Consider the following 27,215-nt stretch of genomic DNA (forward strand, 5'->3'; position numbering starts at 1 on the left):
CTAGTGCCTGTATATTGTTCATACGTGTGAAACTGTAATGGATTCCTTCTGATTTATAATGGCCAGATTTCTGCAAAGAATAACGACTTTTCCACCAGACCAATAAATTAGTTTTTTGCAAGGTTTTTGAAAATGTGTGCAGGATAGTTACTGTTTGGGGCAGAATGAAAACATCCAGGCTTTAATGAAAGGATGGAGGCTAACGGTTGTTTAATGTGTAAAGGGGGTGTACAGCATAGTTGTAATGTTGTAAATGTTATGTTGTAAGCTTTGAAATACTGAAGAATAATATATTATATATATATATATATATATATATATATATATATATATATATATATATGTGTGTGTGTGTGTGTGTGTTATATACATATATATGTGTGTGTGTATATATATATATATATATATATATATATATATATCAAAGGGGAAAGGGAAAGTCTCTTTTGGACTTTTTAATATACCATTAAACTGCAGGAAGCTGGCACAGATTGCTATTATACACACAATAATAAGAAACCAAAAGAAAAACACAGTTACTGCAGATTCAACCAATAAAAATGACTATATCAGCAAGCTTAAGATTCAGAAACTATTCAGTGTATTTGTTTTCTGTAAAACAAAGCCAGTTAATGTAATACTTTTAGCATTGCATTTAAACAACATGAGCACAAATATCAGAATATTAAGGTGAAATTACTACAGTAGTCTCCACATATAAGAATACTTCCTAGGAGAACACTTCGCCAAAGGAACACCCTTGTGGTGACACATAATTTTCCCATTGTAAATGCTCCGCCTAAAGGATGTAGCGTCAGGTTGGGTCACAATATGATTCTGTTTATGAAATTAACAGAAATTGAATATATGGGGCTCCATAAAGGCGCTCCACGTGGAGTCCAGGATGTGCCCTATAGTCTGGGGATCGCAGGTTCGAGTCCAGGCTATCTCACAGCCGACCGTGACCGGGAGGTCTAAGGGGGTGTTGCACAATTGGCCGAGCGCTGCCCGGGTAGGGAGGGCTTAGGTCGGCAGGAGAATCCATGGCTCACCTCATATCAGCGACCCCTGTGGCTGTGTTGTCCTCTGGCGCTATAGTTCTGGTGGCCTACCTGTGGATCCGCAGTGCGAAAAATGATGGATTGGCTGGAGCACGTTTCGGAGGACGCGAGCTCCAGCCTCCATTCCCTGAATCGGCAGTGGGGGTTGCGAGCGAAGCCGAGGATACTGATAATAATTGGGAACGCTAAATTGGGGAGAAAACCGGGGTAAAAAAATTGGAGAAGACTAAATCTTTAAGAAAAAAAAAAAAAAAAAGAAAAAAAAAAAAAAGAAATGGAATATACAGGGGGGTCCTAAGCCATTCTCTGTGTCTGCTTGGCTTCTTGTTACAAACTCCCCTACTGACAAAGAATGCTTTTAAAAAGAGTCATAAACTAAATACTGGACAAGTGGATAAGGAGAGTTAAAATAAAGTAAGGAGAGAAATACCAATTGCTAAGGCGTGCTGGAGGGTACATTTTGTTTGTTTATTTATTTTGGCGGCAAGCATCATGTCCTGTTTTGGTGTCAGTTTTTTTGTTACAATCTTTTTATTTGTTGTCTGTTTACCTATTAAATGCTCAGCGCAACCAATTGCTAAGCTTCACCAAACTCCACGCCTCTGTCTGTCCTGTTTTGTGTTTTGCTCCCTGTTTCTGGTTTGATGTCACCCACTACAGCTGTCTTTGTGACACCCTGTTAAGACTAACCTTCATCTAACTGTCAGGAATGTGGTTGTAACCTTTAAAGGAATCTACCGTAGATTATTTTGGATCGCTAATCAGCTATTGGGAGTGGCGTGCTTAGTTTAGTTCATGTTTCCTTTCTGTATTACTGTAGTTTAGTTGTTGCACCTTTAATTTTCCTTTATTTTTTTCCTTTTAGTTTTATTTCTAATAAAACTGTTCCTTTGTATTCACTAGAAGCAGTGTCCAGTCTGAATAGTTCAATATAGGTTGGTCCTACATACTTTTGAGTGCAAATAAGGTATTATATGATTATAACTTAAACTAGTCCAAATATATATATATATATATATATATATATATATATATATATATATATATATATATATATATAAAACTCATCACCATCAACCTTAAATTCAGTTGGTTTATTCAATCATTTCAAAACTGACTTGTCATTGCGAGAGTGTTTTGACTGATTAGTTTATTCAATCTTTAAATTTATCTTTTCTCTCATATATTCTGTTCATTTCATATGTTGATGCATGTGCATCATGACAAGTAATACACATTTATTTATTTATTGATTAATATTGAGTCTGTGGTCAACTCTGGCTCAGAGAACATTTTGCTTGTGTCCAGGTAATACATTCTCCTTAGAGTAGGATGCGAAAACAAGAATAAGAAAGCTTTATTCAAAAACCCTTAGGATTCTATATGATATTTGCATGTTAATTTATTTTACAGGACACAGATTCTCCAATTAAGAAAAATAATCTATAAATATTAATTGCCACTTTCTACTTTACTGGCATGTAAAAAAAAAAAAGAATCAATACTTCAAATTAAGCAGTTACCGAATCATTTTCTCAGCTGTGTTCCTCTATGAACCAGCAATTACACATTCTACCTTCTCTCTTAGGATTAATAAATAGCGTAGTGTCACTGAACCAAGTCTTAAAGACCAACCAAACAAATTAAATTGAAGCAGACATCATTTCACTGGAGAAAATACAGAGAAGGGCAACTAGACTGATCCCAGGACATAATGAGCTATGAGGAAAGGTTAAAATAATTAAATCGCTTCAGTATAGAAAAAAGAAGGGAAATAGTCGACTTTAATGAAGTCTGTAAAATCATGAAAGGTATAGATAAAGTTAACCCAAGACACTTCTTCAAATTTAGCACAGAGAGAAGAACAAGAGGGCATAAATGGAAACTGTGTAAAACTATTTTGCGTCCAGTGACCTGTATGAATTATTTCAGTCAGGCTTCAGAGCTAAACACAGTACAGACGTAGCTCTGGTTAAGGTTGTTAATGACCTTCTGATGGCTGCAGATGCAGGTCTAATTAATATTGTCGTCCTTTTAGATCTGAGTGCAGCATTTGACACGGACGACCATAAGGTATTGCTGAGTCGCCTTGAGAATTATGTAGGCATCTCTGGTACGATTCTTCAATGGTTTAGATCCTATTTGTGTTAGCTGGTGTTCCTCAGGGTTGTTTTGGGATCTCTCCTTTTCAGTATTTCTATTTTACCCCTTGGTCAGATAATTCTTTCGTCTTGGAATACATTTTCACTGTTATGCTGATGACACATATTTATATCTGCAGGCTAGACCTGGAGCAGGGCTGGATGTTTCTGTTCTACATGATTGTTTGTCGGAAATTAAAATATGGATGCAAACAAAATTTCTTGCAGCTAAATTGTAATAAAACTGAGGTGATGTTAATTGGCTCCTCAAAACTGCTTTGAAAAGCCAATAGCGTCAGCTTATTAGTTCATGGTGTGGAAATAAATTCTACTGCTTTAGCAAAAATTCTTGGTGTAATATTTGACTCTGCATTGTCTTTTGAGTCATGAAAATGTCATTTTTCCATTTGTGTAATATTGCATGCTTAAGACCACCTCTGTCCATTTCAGATGCAGAGAAGCTGATTTACACTTTTATTTCCACACGCATTGATTATTGTAATGGTTTGTTGGCTGGGGTGTCTGGCAGGGTTCATCAGAGACTCCAGCTGGTACAGAATTCAGGAGTTCGGGTTTAACTATAACCGCTGGAACATATAACCCCAGTCCCGGCCTCCATCCACTGGCTGCCAGTGAGGTTCAGGGTCGATTTTAAGATTTTACTTACCTACAGGACACTTAATGATTTGGCTCCTAAATATCTTAAAGACCTCCTGCATGTTTATGCCCCCTCTCGTGCCCTGCGATCAGCTGATCTAAATCTTTTAGAGGTTCCGATCTATGGCTTCGGTCAATGGGTGACTTATACTTTTTCTAGTTACCCACTGATATGATATTTGAATATATAAATATTATATATATATATATATATATATATATATATATATATATATATATATATATATATATATATATATATATATATATATATATAAATTGTATTGTTGTTGATTTTATTTTGGTTTTCCTGGGTTTCTTACTTAAAATTGTACTGGAAAAAGGCCATATAAGCTATAATTAGTTGGTTTACAAAGGCATCCAACAGCAGCAAATTACAATCACATAAAAACAAGGAATACACATTCAAAACTCTATACAACATCATACATATACACAGGGCTTCTTCAGTTAATGGAACAACAAATGTTTTAATTAACGATGGGAAGTCTCTGATCTAAGTTCCATCGGCAATGCATTCCAATTTGAAACTGCAGCAAAAGCAAACGATTTCCTTCCAGTATCACTTTTTACCATCGGAATTTTAAAATATTTGGTTCCACAAGTATTTTATAAGTTGTAATCACAGGTAACTCCTGGAATAAATTAGTCAAATAAACAGGCAGTTTGTTAAGTACCCCTTTAAAAAGAATCTGATTCCAGTGAAAGTTCCTTATCAGGTGACAACAAGTTTAACCTGGAATACAAGGTACAGTGATGTTCTAAAGGAGTACACTGAAGAACAAATCTATAAATCCTGTTGAACATTGTATCATTGACTCCTTACCAGCATTCATATAAATCACATAATTGTTCTATTGTTATTGTTGTACAGTGCCTTGAGATCTTTTGAAAGGAGCTTTATAAATTCAATCAATTATTATTATTATTAGAACAGAAAGCAGGAAGCACTTTTTAAAATGCATGGAATAGCCTTCCAGGTGATTAAATATGAGCTAAAACACTGGGAACATAAAAAAAAAAAAGATTATGTGCTTTTAAACATTCATGTGTTCTAGATTCAGGGTTTAAAAAGCTTCTCAGACTGGCTAAGCATGTGATCTGTGTGCCAGTGGCCCAGCATCTTGGGAAAATCCTTTCTAAAATAAGTATAGTAGGCCAAGAACTAATGAAGGGGGTTTATATAAATGAGATGAACAAGAGTTTGTAAATAATGATTATGCATTATCCTGATTGTATTGAAAGCTTTCATCTGATTTTGCAAACTATCATAATAAGCTTGATCCGTTCATTTAGTATATTGTAACATTTTCTAACTATTATTGCAACTGTTGAGTATTTATTTTTGTTTCTTACAGTATTAAATGGTAGTGTTTATATTTATATCTGATAGTGAAAAAGAAATAAATAAATATCAAGAAATGTCTACGTATTGATTTATGTATGTCAGAAATGAACGTTCCTTTTTGTCCAGTGGGGATCACAAATAGCATTACTCTCATCAACCAGTATCGAGAGGAACCATGCTTCCTAGTGCCAATAAGGACCACAATTAGCGTTACACTGACAGGAAACCAACATTTTTCATAGAGCAAGATCAGAATCTCAGAATGATGAGGACTCGAAAAATCTCCAAAATTTCCAAAATGCTGTGCAGATACCCTAAAAACAGGTCAACTATCCTTGCTGTATAGTGTCTCTGGCAGTTCTCACTGGTAACTTGGCACGAGGAACTGCTGTTCCTTTCAGTGTAATGATGTAAGTGTACAGTTTGAATTATCAGGCTTGGGAAAGTATGATGCAGCAGACTTGCTTAGATTAACATTTAGCTGGAAAAAAGCATGTAAGGGAAATAGAATTGAACGCAATAAGCAGAGCAAATGCTGATCAAGCATTATTTTGAAGATCTGATAAATATATTGAAGGTGAGTCTAAATAAAAATTGCACCAAAAAGCTGTTTATTTCTTAATTTTGTTTTTCATTTATTTCCAACAAAAAGGGTAATTGAATATAGGCCAACTGTCCATCGCATTATATACAAATGCTATACAACCTGTATAAGCAATTTTGTTAGGTTTATGTAATAGCCTTCTCTGCAGCGGTCATTCCTACTTAGTAATTTAGCTTTCTGATTAAGAACTGTCTCCATGGGGACTGATCTGACTCTTTACTGTCATCGTCGTTTATCGAGCAGGAATGCCTCAGGGTCAGAATTCACACTTTGGATCCTTACCTACATAGCCTGGAGTCCCACATGCTGTTGACATGACATCTCCTGTTCCTTCCATTTTAGATAAACCAAAGTCACTAATCATAATCTTGGACTCGTCAGCAGGGTTAAAGTATAACAGGTTTTCTGGCTGGGGACAAGAAGGACAACACAAAACGGTTTAACTAAATATACAACCTGCAACACATTTTTGTTACCTCGACTACAATAGAAGTAGCTGTTCAGCAAAGAATTGTGTAATCTAGCTAATTTGCATATATTATGAATTAATGTGCTCAGTGTTTGTTTGTTTTTTACCAAAGCTTCTCTGTGGTTTACCTTTCTTATCTTTGCTTTACCAAGGTTTTACTGTTTGTTATTACACGACCACACTTTTAACATGGTATACTGAAGTTAACTTTTATAAACAAAATGAGCATTTTTTATTTTATTCCACAGAAAAAATTGGCTTGACAGTTGTAATATTTTCCAGTCAGCTGCTGTTAGCATTATGAGACAGTTGCCAAGACCACTGTCACAGATGGGAAATAAAGAGGGATGACTGATCTTTCTCGTTCTGATACAGTTTCATGATCATCAAACGGTCTGGACCAGGTTTCTACTAGAATTGAAAAAGTGTGATGTCACCAAAGTGTATTGTCTCGTTCCTCTGTGAGAAATGGTTCATCACTAAAGTAGAAAGATTTCTGGAGACGGATGATGCCTGACAAAAATGTATTTTATTGAACTCTTCTGGTCAGTTTTGTTTTGCTTTTCTTATATACTGTATGACAATCAACAATTTTGAAAGGCTTTTTTGTGAATTACAATAGTTTATAATATACAGTATGTCTAATTATATATACTAAAATGAATCAATTTGTGGTGTGTGATCTCTGCCAAACAGCTGAGTTATTTTAGTCAAATTGCAACAATATAGAATAATATAATCAATCATGTTATGCTGTTAAAAGTATAATTATTACAGCATAATTACAATGAAGTGTTATGAATCATGATTCTGTGTGAAGGCAAATAACTCTAAACAATGATATCACTCCTGGAAGTAAGGAGCTTAATTAAATACTATTAACTTTTTTTAAGTTTAGGAGGAATGGTTGACTCTTTAGGCCGCTGCACACAAGTACTCAAAATGACGAAGGAAAAAATTGTATTTGTCATTGTAAAATATTATAAAGCGTTATAAAGATCATTGCAATTATAAAGATACAGATTTGAAAGATAATATATGGGACTCCGTTCTGAAGCCTGGTGTGTATGATTTATTGCCATCATGTTGTTGAATATGGACCAGTCTTGATCATAGTTTTGTCAATAGTAAATTTTAATACTTTTATAGATCTGGCAGTTTTCAAATCTGTCGCATTTTTTCTGTGCCACTTCGGTGTGTATGGTCATGTTGCTGAGAAAGTATCTTGCATCGCGTCTGGTGTGTAGCAGCCTTAAAAGTGACAAACTCCAATATATTTAGTTATCCATGCATTTGGGATAGGGTCAAATGAATGCTCCACATAATGTTTACTTACTATATAGCATGCTATGTTTTATTTGGTAATATTAAATCTTGTAGTCCCACAAAAATATGTACAACTGGCAACAACACCAAAAAAATGTTTAGTTTTTTTTAAATGCCCTGCTATGTTCAGATCCCCAGTGAAAATGCTACAGTACCTTGAGGTCTCTATGGACTATGCTCATGTTGTGTAGATAACTGACAGCATCCAAAACCTGCCGTATCAGGGTACTGGCATCCTTCTCTGTGTAAAATCCTTTCTCCACTATTCTGTCAAACAGCTCACCTCCCGAGACCCTGTAAAACAAGAGTGAGGGGAAATGCATTCACTATTTCACTAAGAGCTACCATTCCAGTACTGGAATGATGTTTTAGCAAAGGATGGGAACATGCATATTCAGTTGCTCTCACTGATGTGATGGTGCCAAGAGAAATAATGGATTTTCATATCGATCACAATGAAAGATATTCTGATTGAGAAACGTTCATGCATAAGAATTCTGAATGAATCAAAGTTACATCAGGAAGGATTAACGTAATGAACAAAAACATAAATGTACATAACTGGATCAGAAAGTGGAATATCATTTTATTAACAGTACAGATATTGGAAACCTAAACTCTTTCCCTGTAACTGATAAGCACTGACCCCTGATGATTACAGTTCTGACAGTTCTTCAATGCACTTTACAAGGACTTTTGATGTGTTTCTGTGTTGAAACTGGAACAGAAACTGGAACCAAAGAGCCTCTTCCTGTATAGCAGATTAAAACTGTCATCACACCAGAAGTTACTTTGAAAAACTATTTTTTATAAGGATTATATAAAAATCTTTAAATCTGTTAGAATTTCCATTTAACAGCAGCAATCATTGTCCTCTTGAAAAAAAATCAAGTTTTATGAGGCAAACGAGAGGAGTATTCACCTATTTGAAAACTGAGAAAAACATGGTGTTCCTGACATCAGTGTGCATGGAAATGATTATCAGACCTAGACTACGCCAGAGACACAATCTCCAGAGTGCCATAAATTAACTGTAATTAACTTAGTTTATGAGTAAAAGAAATATAGTGTACGTCTAGACACCAGTTAAAACCACTGGATGCAGGAAAACACATGATTGGTTATGGCTTAGTTTAGTTAATGAAGGTACTTGATTTTGAAATGTTTCACACTACTTCTTAAGCAACAGATATTTAGGCTTCAATGTAATCATATAGTACCAAACTTCCAAGCATTTTTTGTTTGTTTGTTTTGTTTTTAATTAGTGCTTTCTGGTTTGGAAACATTTCACATTTAATCTTTTCAAGAAATATGTTACTGTCAGTAATATTTAATTGTCAACTATCTCTATTTTAAATGAACACACTATTGCTGTGTATAAACGCATGTTATCAATCAATCTGAATTCCTAAAGTAAAGTTGATGCTGAAATTGTAATAAAAAAATTGTGGCTTTTAGACTTTCCTGCAGAATATTTCAATGTGCGAGTCTGGGAACATGTCTACTACAGCATGCAAAGGTCTCTGCAAATGTAACTTTCTTGATCTCTGTTTTTCCTTTGGCAACGGTTATTGAAGCTCCGGTTTTCTGAGTGTCACTGTTTTTTTTGGATATTTTTGTGATCTCTCGTTCTTACTCCCATGTCCCAGAATTAAAATCAGTCCTGCATAGTTTACAGAAATCATGTTGTTTTCCAACGTTGCTTAGGATTACGAGAATATCTTGTGGTTCAAGAAGCTTGACATTTAGATCAATATTTTAGTTTTTTTTTTACCGGACCAGGAGGGCTTATTACACGTACAGACATCATAGATGGTCAACTACTGAATGCATGCCTACTCCAGGGCTTCCCTGGTTCCTAAACCCTGCTATGTAGAGACAGGGATTGCAGTAACCACAGACCGTACATGCCTTTTGCAGAAATTAAAGGTTTGCTGACATAAAGGGGTCAGTATGTTCCCAGTGTTTTAGATCCTACTACATCAGCTGGTAGGCTATTCCATTTATAACTGTGTAAAAAAGTTGTTGTTTGCATGGCTCAGAAGACTAAATCAAACAGGTTTTACATTTTAAACATACTGATACATATGTTTACAGTACTTATTTAAACATATTAAAGGTATCAGTATCATGAAAAATCATAAAAAGTAGGTTACTCTGATCTACAGTAAATCCACAGCCTGTAGCAAATATCCATGCACAGTTTAATTAAAAAAATAAATAAAAAAATAGACCCGTGATTCCCAATATATAACCTATAATAGCTCTGCCAATGAGTGGTCAGGTCTGTAATCTATGGATGGTCACAGTGTGTGATATAATTTATTATTATTCCTTAACTAAGGTTAATCAAACTCAGAGACATGCTTCTGAATACATAATCATAATTGACATAACCAATCATATATGTGACACACACACAGACATATGGGCGCCTCCACTGTATCCAGTCGCCTGGGATATTCATCCCCTGGCAGAATAAAAAAAAAAAAGCTACATTAGAAAGCAAGATCACTGGTAATACTACACTGTAAATTGCATAAAGACCTCATTGAAACCTTGGCCAAGCATCTCCTCTCTGTGCATTGTGACATCCCCATTGTGCTGCCCCAGTACTACATGTGTGGGAAGCTACTGTGCTGTAAGTTTAAATCCTGTGATTACAGATCATCAGCATGTATGGAATAAATCTGCAGATGTTTCACAGAGTTGTATTATTTGGGAGGTGATGACGCAAAGCATCTCCTCTTGTAGGCAAAGCGATTCACACCTGTGAACTGTATCTGATAAGCCTTAGTCAAGTATCTCCCCGAAACAGGCTTGTGACTGTGAATATGCTGCTACTTACTCATTCATAAAGATGCATCTTTTCATATTAGCATTGTTATTCTGAACACAGGATATATAATTCTACAGTTGTTGTTGATTTGATAGAGTTGGATCTCAATTGTGGTATAACACGACTCAGCCAAATCAGCTTTCATCTCAAAGACCTTAATCCCGATGGTTTTAGTACTGCAGTACAGCAGTTTATCAGACAATTGTGAAAATAAGTCAACCAACTCAGGGTTGATCTGTGATAACTAAGCAGCTTCACAGTGCTGCCAGTCCATCATCTTTCAAAGTGCATCATCAAAACTAAAAAGATGCAGGAAGCTCCAGGACAAAACAGTCAGGAAGATTTAACATCACCATTGTTCTTTTAGAAGGCTTTTCTCAAGGCAAGTTCTAATTAACATCATTAGGAAACTAGTACTGGTACAGGAGACAGAAATACAACACAGAATAATAACTAAGTAAAGGTAAATTTGTTTTTAAAAACATTCTTTCTGTTAGACAATATCGGTGACATTATAACTCCTCCACGTCTATAAAAACAAAATAAGAGACATTACTCACGTGAAAAAGTAGTTAACTGTGACTTACATCCACTGTGTGTTCATGTAAAAATAGACATAGACAGATGGCTCCATATACCCTCCAGATTGTGCTAAAGAAGGTCCTTAGCAAGTTTCATCACTATTGTCGGTTCTCTGTATATTTGTGACAACAACAACGTGACATACAGGGTTAGGGTTAGGGTCAAGGGGACAGACATAAAGCCTCTATTTATCCTCGTATTCTATTACTTGTAATAATCTCAGCCAAAAAATGTCCTTTAAGATTTATTTGAATTGGATAAGTAGACATCCATATTAATGTAAACTGTAACGGAAAAATTAGGTCCTTTGAAAGTTTCCTCATAATTAATCAGGAAAAAAATAAAAAATTCTAGGAGTGGCCCCGTGTTTTCAAACTACCAGCGTGTTTTTGCAGTGACATTCTTTATTTTTATTGAAACTAGAAATAGTAAGGTCCCCATAGGGAGGAACTGTATGATTCCTTCCCCTTCACGGAAATGCTCTCTTCTTCCTGCGTTGAAATTAATTGGTGCAAGATTCATGTTACATCCAGGATAATGACAAACTCAGTCAGTACATTCTGAACATTATAAGTGTACTGCCTCAATAACCCTATTAACCATTAAGGTCAAATATAAGACTCCTGTAAAGGGAATATAGATAACTTAATATCTGTACTAAGAAATATGACTAAGTACCATAAAACCTTAACCATTACTCTATGGTTAGGAAAATAAGTGTATATAAACTGTCTGTAGTGATTCACTTTTGCACAAAGAAACGCAGAGATGTTTAAGTTGCAGTATATCTGTTCTATGTGGTATTCCAGTATTTGGCATATACTGTAGTTACTGTATACATTAACACAAGTATAATTTCTGTTTTGTCATAATTCGACCACAGGAGGGCCCCAATACCATTTGACTCACTCTGAACAAGCTGGTTGACATTGGGCTGTCATTTCACCACAGCTGTAACTGTCCTCTACAGCTTAGCACAGTAAAGTATGTGCGGCTTCTTTATGCTCCGTGAATCGTAAACAGAACTTGAGTCTTGAACAGTGACTTTCAAAACCTGGAGTGCATACATTTTACTGTAAATGGGATTTCAAAATATTTTAAATGATTATATAAGTGGCAACCATTTTGAGCAATTCCTCCTCTGTTAGTTCAACACGAAATCCCATATGTGATGTCTGTTTATTATTTGACTTTGGGGTTTGGGGTGGGGCATTTAATAACATTACACAACAGTTATCTGAATCCAGATACACTGGCATAGACTACAGAGGTAGTTGTAATAGCCTTTACAAAACAGCAGTGCAAGTGAAATCCCATAATTTTACAAGACCTGATAATTAAATAACATCCTATTAAATTTGACCAGCTCATGATTACACAATTCCAGATCCCACACTAGTAAACTGCATCTTCTAATCAAGCCTGAGACAAATAACCACTGTCATTAGACAACAGTTTGAGTGCTATAGAAACCCCTTTGGCCTCAATAGAGCTCATGGAAACATGTCTAATTAGTACATCTGGTACATCATATTTGCCCCTTCTGTGCTCTCTTCCTTCTCTTCTCTCTCCATTACCAATGTCTCCAGCATATTGTTGAAATCATCTACTGCCTCGTGCCCCTTGGATCCCTGGCCGACAAACCTCGTCCGTCTCTGTGCTTCTGACCTTGCTCCTTCGACTATACACACTCTCAACCTGTCTTTGGTTTCACGCCTGGTTCCTGCTGCCCTCAAGACTGCCCAAGTAACGCCAGTGCTTAAAAAACCCTCCCTTGTCTAACTTCCGTCCCATATCCAATCTTTCTTTTCTCTCCAAAACTCTTGAAAGGGCTGTAGCCAGCCAGCTGATGAAACATGAGCACATTACCCCCTATCTTATCGAACTGCACTGGCTACCTGTAAAGTTCAGGATTACTTTCAAAATTCTCCTGCTTGCCTACGAGGCCCTTCATCACACTGGTCCAGAGTATCTCTCCAACCTGCTGACCCGCTATGTCCCGGCACGCAAGCTGAGGTCCTCTGACTCTGACTTGCTTGTTATACCCAAGCAAAAGTGCACCACACTCAGAGAGCGCTCTTTTAGCTTCATGGCCCCGACTCTCTGGAACTCTCTCCCTGCTTCAGTGTGTGCAGCTCCCACAGTCGCTCGCTTCAAATCAACTCTCAAGACCCACTTATTCTCTCTTGCTTTCAATGCTCTTTGAGCCTGATATCTGTTACTAGCTGTTGTCTAAATTGCTATTTCAGGTTTTTCACTCCATCTTATTTGTATGATTCTGTTTGACATACGCATCCACAATGTTTAGAATTCACATCCTAGCCTTGTACTTAATTTATTTGCATTGTTTAGTTTTTTTTTTAATGTTTTACTATTTGTATTTTATGTACTATGCTCTGTACTTCACTGTATTTAATGTATTATGTATTGTTCCTCACTATCTTCTAAAGCACTTTGTGATGGTTGTCCACTAATAAAAGTGCTATATAAAATAAAGATTGATTGCTCAGAGTGTAATCTTTAACATGGCCCCCTTGCAACACTCTTACCCTACTGATTGTAAGAAATACATCAGTTGGAAATACCAGTGTTGCAGGGGCAGAAGGGTAATTGCTATACTCTTGTGTACCATTTGAGCTCTGAGATAAGACATGTTTCTGAGAGCTCTCTTTAAGTTTTAGTTTTTAAATACCAGGAGTGATGACTGAAACGGAAAACAATCTACAAAGTGAATCTAAACAAAATGAAGAATACATCGGTTTAAACAGTATAACTCTGACATTTCATACCCATAACCAGCTGCTATCTTAAGATAACTATATCACACTGAATGTGAATTTGCTAAGAATACATTAAGAAGAAGGAAAAATAACTTCCATGTGTGTCAGTCATTCAGTTCTTCTGAGAAGATGCTTCAGAGCTTAATCGGTTAGGAAGTTAAGTGAAAGCAATTTTCTAAAATAATTTCATTAAGTGCAACAGGTGCTTAGGCAGCATTTCATGATTTTAATGTGCAAGGTTTCGCATGACAGGTTTTTATAAGGAATAAAAAAAAAAAAAAAAACATAACTGTCAAAAAGCGTTAAATCAGAGTTTCTTCTTGCTAACCAATTCAAATTCTCCTGTCCAAACAGATAAAGGAGTGAGAAAATGATAACCACTTCCATAGCACTCACACACAGTTACAGGCACATGCATGGGGAAAAACAGATACCAAATTGATAATTTGCATTGGACGTTACGATATACAGTACTGTTAGCAACAGAAACTCCTAAATTAGGAAAATTAGCTTTGACTTTAAGTATTGAAAGACCATTTCAGGAAAATACAGAAAGATGCATGACAGTTTCACCAAACTACAAACACATTCTCAAATTCTCTGTTTAAATGATGCATCCAAATTGCAGCCGACTTACTGACTGCTGATCTCTTAATATAATTGACAGTGTTTATTTGAAGACAGTAAATAGGTAAAGTGCATCAGGAGATCAAAATCTTCCACGTGTATAAGCATACAGATCGTAGGTGGGTCAAGGTTTTTTCTGAGTACATTTTAACTGTCAAGAATGGTCTGATGATATGTTGTACCTTTAATTTATATTTATTTGCATAGGGATTCCAAATGCAATGACAGTATATAATCAATAGTCTATAAATCTGACTTACTGTAAGAACACCCAAAAAATATGAACCAAAGGCAATTTTGTCTTGCCAGCTGTCCTACTGCATGTCTGTGATGGCTCATATGAAACCTTGTCACGCAACAGCTATAATTGAGGATGCATCAACTGATATTCAATGCAAAAAGTGCTGCATGTGTTTCTTGATATTCTGGTACAACCAGCATCCTTATTAAAGGTCATTGAAAGGTTTGTGGTAAACGATTTGCTTTTTGTCTTGTTTATTCACAAAAGTGAAGTGAACACACACAGGACGGCCTAGTCTTTTATGTAAACGTATTGAGGTACTGAGGTTAAGAGAATCTGATCAGCTGAGTAGTAGCAGCACTTTGAATAAGTAGGTCTCAATAATATCGTGCTGTGGTGTGCTCTGCTCTGCAGATGCATCACTTAGGACTGCAGCAGTCGGTACAGCAGCAGTAGATGCCAAGTGCAGCAGCTTTGCTCTATGATAGTATCCAAAGAGAGATGGAACTGAGCTGGCTGTTTCAGTGAGCTGTTTAAATTTCCCCAGAGGCACCCCAAGGAGCTGAATATAACAAGTCTGGGCAGGGTAAGCCACACTAATATAACCAATCAGTAACAGGTAATATTATCAAGGTATATAGTTGAAATGGTGTCTAAATAATGAATAAATAACATAGATATTATATTAAGGTTACAGTCTCCAATGTAACAATTTAACAAACGCAATCGAAATAGAAATAGTAATTCAATTGTTTTATATTTTACTTCCTGGACAAGTGAAAGCTCTAAATTCTGGGTCAAAATGCTCGGTAATCATTTAAAATATGTTCTATGGTTTATAGCTCCCTCTTCTGTGCAACCATGCAACAAACTGCAGAACAGAATGAACACAAATGACCTATATGCGTTGTATTGGTTTTCATGCCACTTTTGAAAACTGGTAGTCATGTTGTGAATTGTCCAAATAAATTCTAATACAGATTCACAAAGGCCTGGTCACATGAATCAGTTTGCCATGTGTAATGGGAAAGACGTATAAATCACTGAACTACATGTGAACCTCAAGCAACGAATACACTTGTATCCTCTCTCAGGAAAAAGGCTTTTTAAACCATTTCTGTTTTGCTTATTTGAGGAACAGATTTCAAGAGCTACTACTTTATAACAATGCTAAAAACAAGCAACTACATTTCTACCTTATTATAATCATACAATCATCTTTACTGAACTTCACCAGTAATTCAACCCTTTAAAATGATGCTGTATTACAGCATCTGCTCCATAATACAAATACAATATTGAAAACAACATATATACTGTACAATGTTACTATGATTGCAAAGCTGATGCTTTCCTAATATAATTAACATTTCAAGTAGGGTCATTAGTTTTTATTCTAAAACAGTATTTATTAAAAGTCCACTCACAGGGTACTGTGAGCTAAGTGTGTTCCACAATGATTGACTCAGTCACTGTCAAATTCTGATGCATGATCTCTCTCACACATAGAGAGCAAAGGCCTATCGAGTATACCAAGGTCTCGACTCATCTATTGGTGAGATAACAGAATTTATTGACGTCATTTTCCTGAGGGATCTGAGCTCTTGCTACTGCCCTGATGCTGCCTGGTTTGTCGGTTTAATATCTTGAGGTGCACAAGAAAATATGTTACATTGCGTAAGTAATGCCACTGTTTACTAAAATCTTGTAGGTAGAAATGTATTCTCCAGGTTTCCTTTTTGAGTCAATCAAGGTCATTCTCACACCATTTATTCCAGAGATCTCAGTAATCATTTCCAAAAGTCATACTATATCAATCACAAAATGTGCTTGGATATTTTGTTGTTTCCCTTGCTTATACCATGATTTTCACAATGCTTTACATTTATCTGTGAAAAAAACTTTCTTGCCTGTGCATTGCCATACTTTACCATATTTGGCTATGCTTTAACATGGCATGCATTTGTAATGGTACAAGCAGTGATCAATTTTCCATATTCAGTACTGTGATCTCCTGTCTTCTCACTATCTAAAGCCTATCATTTGTTTGTTTTAAATATAGATACATTCCATATCCACTAGGCAGGAACCATGATGTGTTGCATGGATTTGTAAAGAGGCAAATATCCTTTAAGTCTCTAAAATAGATGTAATTTCCCTCCCTTTAGCCTATTGTTTTTCCAAACAAACAAAAACAAAACCGGTTTGTTTGGATTTCTCAAGCCCTAATTATATATATTATATATTAGACTTTTTGAAGGTTTTATTTGCTTAGCTGTATATCTTCTCTAACTCAAAATGACTGCTTCTTCCAAGAAATTTCAAAACAAACCAGATAAACATCATGTAACCAATAAGCAAGATGCCCCATCCCAGAATTTGGCATGCAAAAGCATTAATTAACAGCGCATTGATGTATGGGCCCAATGCTACAACAAGGTTAGCAAAAGCCAATTAAAGGCTGCAGAAATTAATACCATGAGGTTGTTTTTAAAACTATAAGCAACATAAGGAATTAATAGCTCCAAAACGATGAGCATTGTAAGTTAGTGTAAGCTTTTTTCCCCAATTCAAATATTCTCCAATATATAATATAAAAGCAAAAAGTGAATAGTGCTGTATGTGAAGTACTTTATGGTGCTCCTCAGAGTTTTCTGAAAAAAGCACAACAATTCCAAGATGCTCCTGTACAAAATATTTTCTTTTGTGAATTTAAAAAATAAATATAATGTCCTGGGGGAACATTCCACTGAAAAACACTTGGTTCTTAAAGGGTTAACCACATTATATATAATTATAAGATATGTATGTAATCTGCATCTTTCCCCTGTATCTGTTTTCTTTTATTATGGTAGTGTTTATAAATTAATATTACAGCTCTCTTTGATGCAGTATCAAGCATCGCCTTCAAAGCCGCCTGTGGCAGGACGATTGCCCTGCACAATGGGGAATTAATGTTGGTGTAATTTGTATGTGGAAATGGGTTTATCGCGTATCTTTCTGTGATTAAATTATTGTTTACAGCCAGTTGCGAAATTGAGACAGACTGCCTGCTAGACCTGGCTGAGGGGAAGGGCAGCAAGTGATTGGCTATGGTGGTCCTCAATCAGACGGTGGGGGGGTCTTGACCGAGTGTCTTTCAGTTTAAAAACATCCAGTGGAGATGGCGCTGGCGACTGCAACGCCATGCTACAGAGGGGAGCTGCATGTACTCAGGAGGAGAGGGACCGCGCTGCAGGAACAAAGCCGTATGAAGCAGCAGGAGTCGTCGTACGAATACCGGCTCATAACTAGGTTGGTTTAGAGCAGTGGTTTTCAAAATTTTTAGGCCCCGTACCACTTTCCAAAAAATCTAGTATACCATGTACCCCCATCTGGCCCATAATATACCTGTGAAAACAGAAAGAAATCATATTTACTAATTACTAGGCTTAAGTACTTACTGATGTTAACTGATATATATATATATATATATATATATATATATATATATATATATATATATATATATATTATATACACCTACCAATGTGATGGATGTGCCTGCTTTTATAACAGATTTCAGTAAAACTACACCCTTATTAGTAAATAATGCAGCCCCTAGACAAGGTTATGTTATTCTGTATTTTAAAATGAACGAATAGGACTTCAAGTTACAAAAAAATTTAAGTGAGTTATTTAAAAAAAAAACTAAAAAACAAACAAACAAGACTCGATTTGCTGACTCGGAAAATTATTGTTAATGGAAAACTGCTGTTAAACTAATCAAAATAAATTGAAACTAAAAATGCCATGTAAAATTATTTCAAAATCCAGACCAACAAGTGGCAAAAACGAGTCCAAAAACAGGTTATGCTTTTGAAAATAACACTAGTGTTCTACTTCAGAAAGCAATTCTCAACAAAAGTCGCGCATTTCTTCCAACAAATGCAGTGTAGAAAGAAAACAGATGGGCCATTTTGCATAAAAACTGTTTAAAATTTACAAATACGGGTATCATTTTAAACAAATCTGGTAGCATGCAGAACTATGTGAATATTGAACTATGTCAAAATTACAAACTTATTTTTTGTAAGCAGTATTTTTTTTAAAAAAAGCATTCATTTTTTGTAATCCATGCTCATTCTACTGCTTGTGTTCACTATTCAGGAAAAAAAACAAACAAAAAAAACAAACAAACTAAATCTGATTAAAAAAAATAAAATAATAAAAAAAAAACACATTAAAACCAGTTTTAGTCATTTTCATTTTCAACTATATGTACATATTACTGTGTTGCCAGGCCTATTATTTCCACAGTATATGATTTTGGAGAGGTTAGCTGCATCTAGTAACAGAAGTTAATGTGAAATAGAGAGGCTGTATTTGTTGCTTGACTTGTGAACTGTACCATAGTGTGAATGATTGGTTTCAGCTCCATGCTATCATATTGGTTTATTCAGCCAGATGTAATCATAAGACTATGCAAAAAGGAAATTCTCTTAACACCACTGGAAATAATGTATACAGTCTGTTTTGACGCCGTCATATTTAATCAAAATGCTATAAATCCTATCGAATGTGCGCCACCAATCCTGTTTAATTTACACATCACAGCCCACCAGATGTGGTAAGTAACATCCTGTACACTCTCCAATCATTTTTTAATGTTTCAAATTGCTTCCCACCCACCTCGTCTTTGTATTCCGGTGTGTTTTATTTATGCACACCAAGCGAACTTGGAGGCTCAGTGAGTGTTATAAGTTGTGTTAGAAATTGATTTAATTTGCTGCATGACGTAACGGCTGCAGGATCAGCACTGGTATTTACATTTACATCCCAGGATCACCCAAGCCCCAGTGCATTATTTGTCAAACAAAACTCTTAATCCTGCAAAATTGAAATGCCATTCATCTACAAAGCATTCAGAATGGGAAAAATACTTTTTTTTTTAAATAAAAGAAACAGGAACTTTACCATCAGCAACTTTCAATGCGTAAAATGACAACATTCCTTGATGAGCCGCTATAGAAGATGCATGCCCAGGAATCTCATTAAGTTAGGTACGTTATATAAATACTTTACTTTCTGCATGTACTTCTACATATACACATTCAAATTGGTGTCAAAATGCTGTTGTGAAAAAATGCAGGGCAATTGATGTGTGGGGAAAAATACAAACACCAAGGTGGTCCATACATTGAAAAAAGTTGAAAACTACTGGTTTAGAAGAACAACATACTGCACAAAAGAACCACGTTGCTTTAATCCTGGGTAATCAATGAAAATGTGCCACTCTATACATGAGCATCCCAACAGTATAAGTCAGTTAGCAGCTGGAACTAATTTCTGAATCTAATAAACTACAAAAGCAGCAAAAGCAAATGCTATACAATCCTCTTTTTAATCTAAAAGCTAAAAGATCCCTGCTGAGATAATAATGCTCTTTTCGCGGGTATCACAACAATACGAAGTCATCTTTATCCCCTCTTTTAGAATCTATTGTCTGCTCATATCTTCTGTAATTTGTCTATTTGTTCTGAGCCAAATAGTGCAGGATTGTTCTTGCTTCTAGGACCATCTCCACATATACTTTACCTTCACTTCACAATTTCACCCCAAATCCTAACCTTTGAGCCACTAACAGCTTGCAAAAAGAAAAAATAAATAAAAAAATCAGTCACTTAGAATGAGATGCCTAAAGCAGTATTCTCTATACAACATATGCCTTTGAGAGTGTGGCAGTCCCCTTCCGTGAAGTCTGCCTTGAGTCCCAGAGCTGTGCCTAAGCACTACAATCCTTAGAAGCTGGAGCTGACACCAAATCTTCTAGGCAGCATGAAAATGTGTGTGTTTTGTTTTGTAATGACAGATGTATAAGTTGTGTTTAAACAAGGATTGTCAGACTGAGCTCCCACAGCAGTTATTTATTCACTTTTCAACTGAGGCATGCCGACTAGGAGAAGTTTACAACAACAGTTTCTTCCGAGCACTGGGTGCCTGATCTCGGAGCCTCATCAGATTTTCAAACTTGTCCAGATCTAAGTTATTTGAGGCAGTGCAAAGCTGATCTATATTTTTTTTCAAAGAATCAACTTTACTCCACAGCAGTGGAATTATAAATCTTCTTCAATTCCATGTTTATTTAAAGGTAAATAAATATGAATGAATTATGATAATTGCATGTACAGGACCCTTTTACATTTTTTAATGCACTAATGGCTCTTGCAACATATGTGCCTGGCTGTCCTTTACCAAGTTTGAACTGTCCCAAAATTGCTTAATGGTTGGGGAAAAAAAGGACTTTATTCATGTAATTTTAAATGTGATATTAAATTAAATATTCTCAAAACTTATTTCAACACTCACAGTGTGTAAAAATTGTATTCAAATACACTAAAATAAACTGGCAGCTGTCTACAGGTTGATGTTAACACACAACAAATCATTAGGTTACTTACTGTAACCCTGGTTCCCTAAAAGAGAAGACGACCACCAGCAACATTACGTATGGGATATGCCTGCCTATTGGTAGGTATTTTCTGAGCATTCTATATCACAGCTGCTGATAGGCCCCTTCTTGGGATGACGCCCTCAGTCTCGCCCTCGGAAGCCATTTCTCCTTTTGCATTGAACCTGTAAGGGCAACCAATGCAACTTTGCAGTTGGTGGTCATATTTTCTTTCAGGTAACCAGGGTTACGGTAAGTAACCTAAAGTTCCCTTTCAATTTGAAGACAACCACCAACAACATTACGTATGGGAAATGTATACCAGAGTGAGGGAGAAGGAACGGCAGCATACAAGAGGCTTATCAGAACCATATAACCAATGGTTACCCGTGCGAGCGTGCAACCTCAAGGACCCTCTTGCCTACTGAAGGCAAATTAGGATCTGCCACATTCAAGCGGTAGAACCTGGAGAATGTATGTGGCGTAGCCCAGTTGCCGTCGTAAATATATCGGACAGTGAGGCCCCTCTGAAGAGGGCCCAAGATGTAGCCAACCCTCTAGTAGAGTGCACAGCTACTCTCCCAGGTGGGGGTAAGCCAGCAGAGACTGCTCGAGACGCTGCAGAGACTGCTCCCGCAATCCAATGCGACAGATGCTGCTTTGAGAGGGGCTGTCATGACAGACAAAGAGCTGGTCAGTATGATGCAGAGCTCTTGTCTTATCCATGTAACACCTCAATGCCCGCACCGGGCAGAGGACATTTAATCTCCTATCCTCCTCCAAAGCAAATGGAGGTGGATGGAAAGACTCCAGTTCCACAGATTGATTCATATGGAAGGCTGGAATCACACTGGGGAGGAAAACAGGGTTTGAACGCAGTGTCACTGTGCTGCCATCGTCCCAAATACGCATACAGGGCAATATCAAGGCTCCTTTCTTGTAGAACGGTCCTCCTGTGAGGGCGGAACCACGAGCGCCTTTGAGAAACAGGGTAGCCAAGAAATAAGCACAGAGAGATTCCAAGTCTACATGGCATGGCACTCAGAGATAGCCACTAAATACACCTTCAATGTGGAAGGTGACCTACCAGCATCAAGCAGCTCTTGCAGAAACTGCAAGACAACCGGCATGGGGAAAGAAACTGGGTCATTACTTCTAGTCAGACACCAATTCTGGAAATACTTCCACTTATAGGTGTACAGCGACCTAGTGTAGTTTGCCCTAGCGCTCTGAAGAGTACCCATGACTGCATCTGATTGCTCTAGGGCTGTCCAGCAGTCCTGTTCAGGGGCCAGACATGCCCTGTTCTGGATGCCAGAGAGTGCCTCTCCTCTGACCGAAGAGATCCAGACGAAGTGGGATCTCCCAGGGCTGGCCTTGTATGAGCTGGCATAGGGTCGAGAACCACATTCTCCTGGGCCACCGAGGGGCCAATTTCTCTAACTGGACCAAGAAAGCCGGGAGCAACAGGACTGGCGGGAACGCATAATGGAGCGTCCTGGGCCACTCGTGGGCTAGGGCGTCGATGCTGAGTGGACCACGTAAGCGGTGGAGGGATTACCACAGGGGGCAATGCATTATCTACGACATTCTAAATTGACCGTAATGTACAGTAAATACAACTGGCAGCTCTTTCATTCCAGACAAAGGATGAGCGGCAAGCAATGTTATCTGATCAATTAGCCTGACAGGCTTTGAAACTCTAGGCTTATAAACAAATTGGAAGCTAAAGTATGTACGCACTTGCTCAGATATTAACATGCTGTAATGTAACACATATTATTATTATTATTATTATTATTATTATTATTAGAAGAAGAAGCCCTTAGCCAAGCTGCAATTTAAAATTCAGTTCTTTATTAAGACTGAGATCTGCTGAAAGTAGCCCTGGGCAAGTTTCTTTTCCCATGAAAGAATACATAAGCATATAAGGGGACTGAGGTTTAGAGACCTCTTCATTCAGTATTTTTTTTTTTTTTTAATGAGATACCATGTATTAAACGTTTCAAATTATTGCCATTTGCAGGTAACTCCAAAAATAATAGAGCTTTATTAGTTGTTTTATAAGCCAGACTATAAAAAATACTGCAGCTACTACTAAGCACTAGGCTAGATATAGATTTAAAGAGAATATGTTAACCTAATTCACAGGCCAAGATTTGTTTCACAAGACAAGCAATAATACGTTTTGTAAAACAAAAACAGATTGATCTCACAAATTTTTTCAGAGACTAATGTGAGGCTTAATATCAGCTTGCTGCAAGACTTACAGAACAAAGTTCCAGAAAGTTAAAAATGCCCAGTACAGTGGAGCCCCAGTAACAAAAAAATATAACAAGAGCCTTGCACTGGCCCTGCAGAATTCAGATATTTATTACTATTATTATTATTATTATTAGTAGTAGTAGTAGCAGTAGTAGTAGTAGTAGTAGTAGTAGTGTGGGCGAGTAGGGTAACCTATTGTAGATTTACTACCATTATTATGAAAATGTATTCTACTAAAGATTTTCACTGCATATTTTGTATATCATTAATCTAAAGGGCAGGATTTTAGCTCCTTTTGTAGAATACCATTAGGACCAAAATTACAGAAGCTACCATTCTGTATTATGTATATTACACAAATATGGATTGGAGTTGAGGCATATATTTTAGTGGCTAACTACTGTCCCCAGAGGGGGTATGACAGGATTATATGCCACGATCCGAAGGTTTACGGCAACATTGTCCCCCGGACAACACTACATCAACATGAGGGAACAATAGTTCTGCACAAAATATCCAGTCCATTTTATTAAACCTTGAAAGACAGCTTCATCTGCTTCAGGTCTTGAGTCTTGTATTTCTCTAAGACTTCTTTCTAAGTCTGTGTTTTTGGAGGGAAGATATTGCTAAAAGATGGCAGTAGATGTTTTTGTTGCAGCATTTGTGTTTTTAGCATATTTTTACATTTAGAATTTGTTGAAGCCCATCTTCAGAAAGCTGAGCCATTTTTTCCCCCTTGTGCTATAAAAGGTGAGCACATTAGTCTAGGTTAGAGTTGTTGCTATGAGTATCGTTGCTATGAATAATTAAAGTATGTGTACCGTTGCTCTCAATAAAGATCATTGCTAAAGACTGCAGTGCAAACTATAATCTGTCACATGATGGTGTTTTAATGGATTTTAAAGGTTGAACAGATTTTAAAGATTTAATAAAAAATACATATGGAAAGAAACTGTTTAGCAAACAATGCATGGATTGTGCAAAGTACAATATACAGAGCACTTTGTCAGTGGTTTATCTGCCTTAAGTATATTTGTGTAATGCTCTGTCTGGGTTTTTGTTTTAAAATGTACATAGCAAGCTATAAACCCATATTAACTTATAAACTTTTTTTTTCATTAACCCAGTTTAAGGAAGCTGAGCAATATCAGAAATCATGCAAGGCCAAATTGGAACAGACACAGAAATATTTACTGTACCCTCCCATATTTTAATATTAATTAGGTCATCTGAATTTTGAAGGACAATTTCTCAACCTAAAAGAAAACTGCATACATTATGAGCCCAAATTGCCCAAAAGGTACTACCAAAATAGCATGCTTGACATTTTCTGCATGTAAACCAAGCAAATCTGCACGGTGGAGTTCAGGTAGTAGTTGGTGCTCCATTGAGAGTTGCTGATTGGGCTTTGTTGTGTTAGTTGTGCATTTGAGAATCCTGTTAAAAACAATCCTGAATAGATACAATACACCAAGAGTGACTTGCATTATCTATGCATGCTGATAAGTCTATGAAATTGCTGAAAGATGGACATTTTTGATAGAGAGTAAAGGTTTAATTTCTATTGTGGTTATTTTTGCTGGTAATTCTTCTGAGAGGCTAGGATATTATTTACAGCAGGGTTAAGAGCATCAGTCCCTATTTGGGAAGTACTCATATATGTAGAATAAGGCTTCCTTGCTGATGTAGGATAAAAAAGGGTGGTGTAGATTGCTTGAGGTGAATTTTTGGCAGCAGATAACCATATTGTTATACCAAGGGTACTAAACTAAAACGAGTAAAGTGATTCGTCTTTGTTTATTCTGACTAAGAGTAAATGATCGAGAAAATGCATCAAGATTCAGTCCAGCTCTTAAAATCCTTTTAAAACAAAGTCATAAATGTCTTAAAATGATATGCACAGATGTTGTTATTCATAATTGGCATGCTGGTAATGTTTCAGTCATATCCATCCAAGTGAGATGATTTTTAAAGCATATACATCCATATAGAGTCGTCTGAAAGCAGCCGTGTGTCATTGAATTCGTAATAAATCAAAACACAATATATGAGTAATTGTGTGAAAGATTGCAAACAATAATGCTAATGTAAATGGCTTAAGGGGTGGTTTAATCAAAACACCATTTTATACCCTGCTGTATGGGCACCCATACCATTTACTTCAAATAAGGGGCAGCAATGTGAAAGATCTGAATACAAGTCATTGTAATTATCTTCATGTCAAAATCCATACAAATGCTTATAAAACAGACTCAGAAAGTTGGCCTTTTGGCTGACCCCCACACTCTTATTTGATTTTAATTACACTTTCAGAAATTCCTATTCTGAGATTTTGTGTATTTGCAAGCTGCTGAAAAAACCTGCCAAATCCGTATGAACTTCTAATGTAGCTAGACAGCCATATACTGATCTTTGCTCGAGTAAACTGGGCACCCAAGGCCACTAAAGATTTTTTTCTATTGTATCTGTGCTACCTCTGGTGAAAAAGTATATGCCTGTCATTCTTAGCCCGCTGCGTACAAATTAATGAAAACTTGGTAGCATATGAGTGAATACATTTACTTTCAATCAAGCATCAATTCATAGCAATTCCTTTTCGGGCCAATCTCCACAGCTTCATGCCAGTCCCACTTTTATGAATGAACCTTAATTACAGGCTAGATGTGGATAATGAACAACAAAAACAATAATTCTGGGGATATGAGGTAAATAAAAACTCTCCTCATTGAATCAAGTCACATTTAGAGAGTTGAGAGTATATTATTATCATCTGTGAGAAATATAGGCCCCACACTAGGCTTTCTAGACAACAGGGACTGGATTTTAAAGCAGGGTTTTTTTATAAACAAGAAAAAAAACAGAGGCTGCCTTTTAAACCCATTTCTGTAGCCATGAAGTTAACTTCATATGCAATACATAACTCTATAATACAGAAAAAATGTTCTGGCCTATGTCTGACTTAATACAATCTATCTTTTTTAATAACTCCACCTATGAAAGACAGTTGGCCTTTACAGTAAGGCTGTTGATCATTGCATTTCACACCTGCACTATAAATATAAGAGCTGTGGAACACAAAATTGGTTCATAAAAAAACATTCCACTCCCAGTGATGGATTAGCATTTCAAAAGCACTTTCAAAATGGGTAATGGTCTGACGAATGCAAATTTACTAGCACTGCCTTTTGGATTCAATGCATGCCTTTTCCAATAGGCACATTTATGTTATTATAGTGATTGAGACTTCTTGTATTCGGAATGAAGATGCTCAGAAACAGAGCACAGAAAATCTCATATTTCATTTGTTTTAATGTTCCAAACACATTAAAACAAAACAAAAACAAAAACATCTTTTTAAACCCATGCAGGTAACACATTATCAAATTGATGTGTTATCAGGAGCCAGAGATTATGTTTTTATTAATTATATAGAGTAAGAATACAGCTAGATGGTAAGGATTGTGCATGTAGTTGTGTCTGTGTTTGTCTAAATCCATGAATTTAACAGAAAACATGCCTCATAAACTGCAATTAGTTATTTTTAGTACTTCTATCTTACTACTGAGTGCTTCATAGTAATGAATCAATATTATTTATGTCCACATCATACATTTAGTTAGCAGTATACCATTGAACCTTTACACCATACATGTAAAACATTGATATCTGCAAAACATTGCACCTCAACCAGTCTTAATTAATGCAGCCCCAGCTGGGCCAACAAAGTGTCTACCTGTAATTGATATAGAGCTATAGGGTTCCTGAGCTGGGTATTGAGTATCAATGCAATATGTCAACGTATAGTAAAATTAAAACCTAGCATC

General features: G+C 36.4%; 1 protein-coding gene across 1 annotated transcript in view; it reads right to left on the bottom strand.

Moving 5' to 3' along the window:
- Positions 1–27,215, bottom strand: part of LOC121319845 (calcium/calmodulin-dependent protein kinase type 1D) — a 104,068-nt gene that overhangs the window by 23,948 nt on the left and 52,905 nt on the right. Inside the window, exons 4-5 of the mRNA XM_041257706.1 lie at positions 7,783–7,921; positions 6,115–6,241 (exon numbers count right to left, since the gene is read on the bottom strand). Coding sequence (XP_041113640.1) covers positions 6,115–6,241; positions 7,783–7,921 — 266 coding nt within the window. The remainder of the gene's footprint in view (positions 1–6,114; positions 6,242–7,782; positions 7,922–27,215) is intronic.

The sequence above is a fragment of the Polyodon spathula genome, chromosome 8 (assembly GCF_017654505.1).
Source record: "Polyodon spathula isolate WHYD16114869_AA chromosome 8, ASM1765450v1, whole genome shotgun sequence".
In the NCBI taxonomy this organism is placed as follows: domain Eukaryota; kingdom Metazoa; phylum Chordata; class Actinopteri; order Acipenseriformes; family Polyodontidae; genus Polyodon; species Polyodon spathula.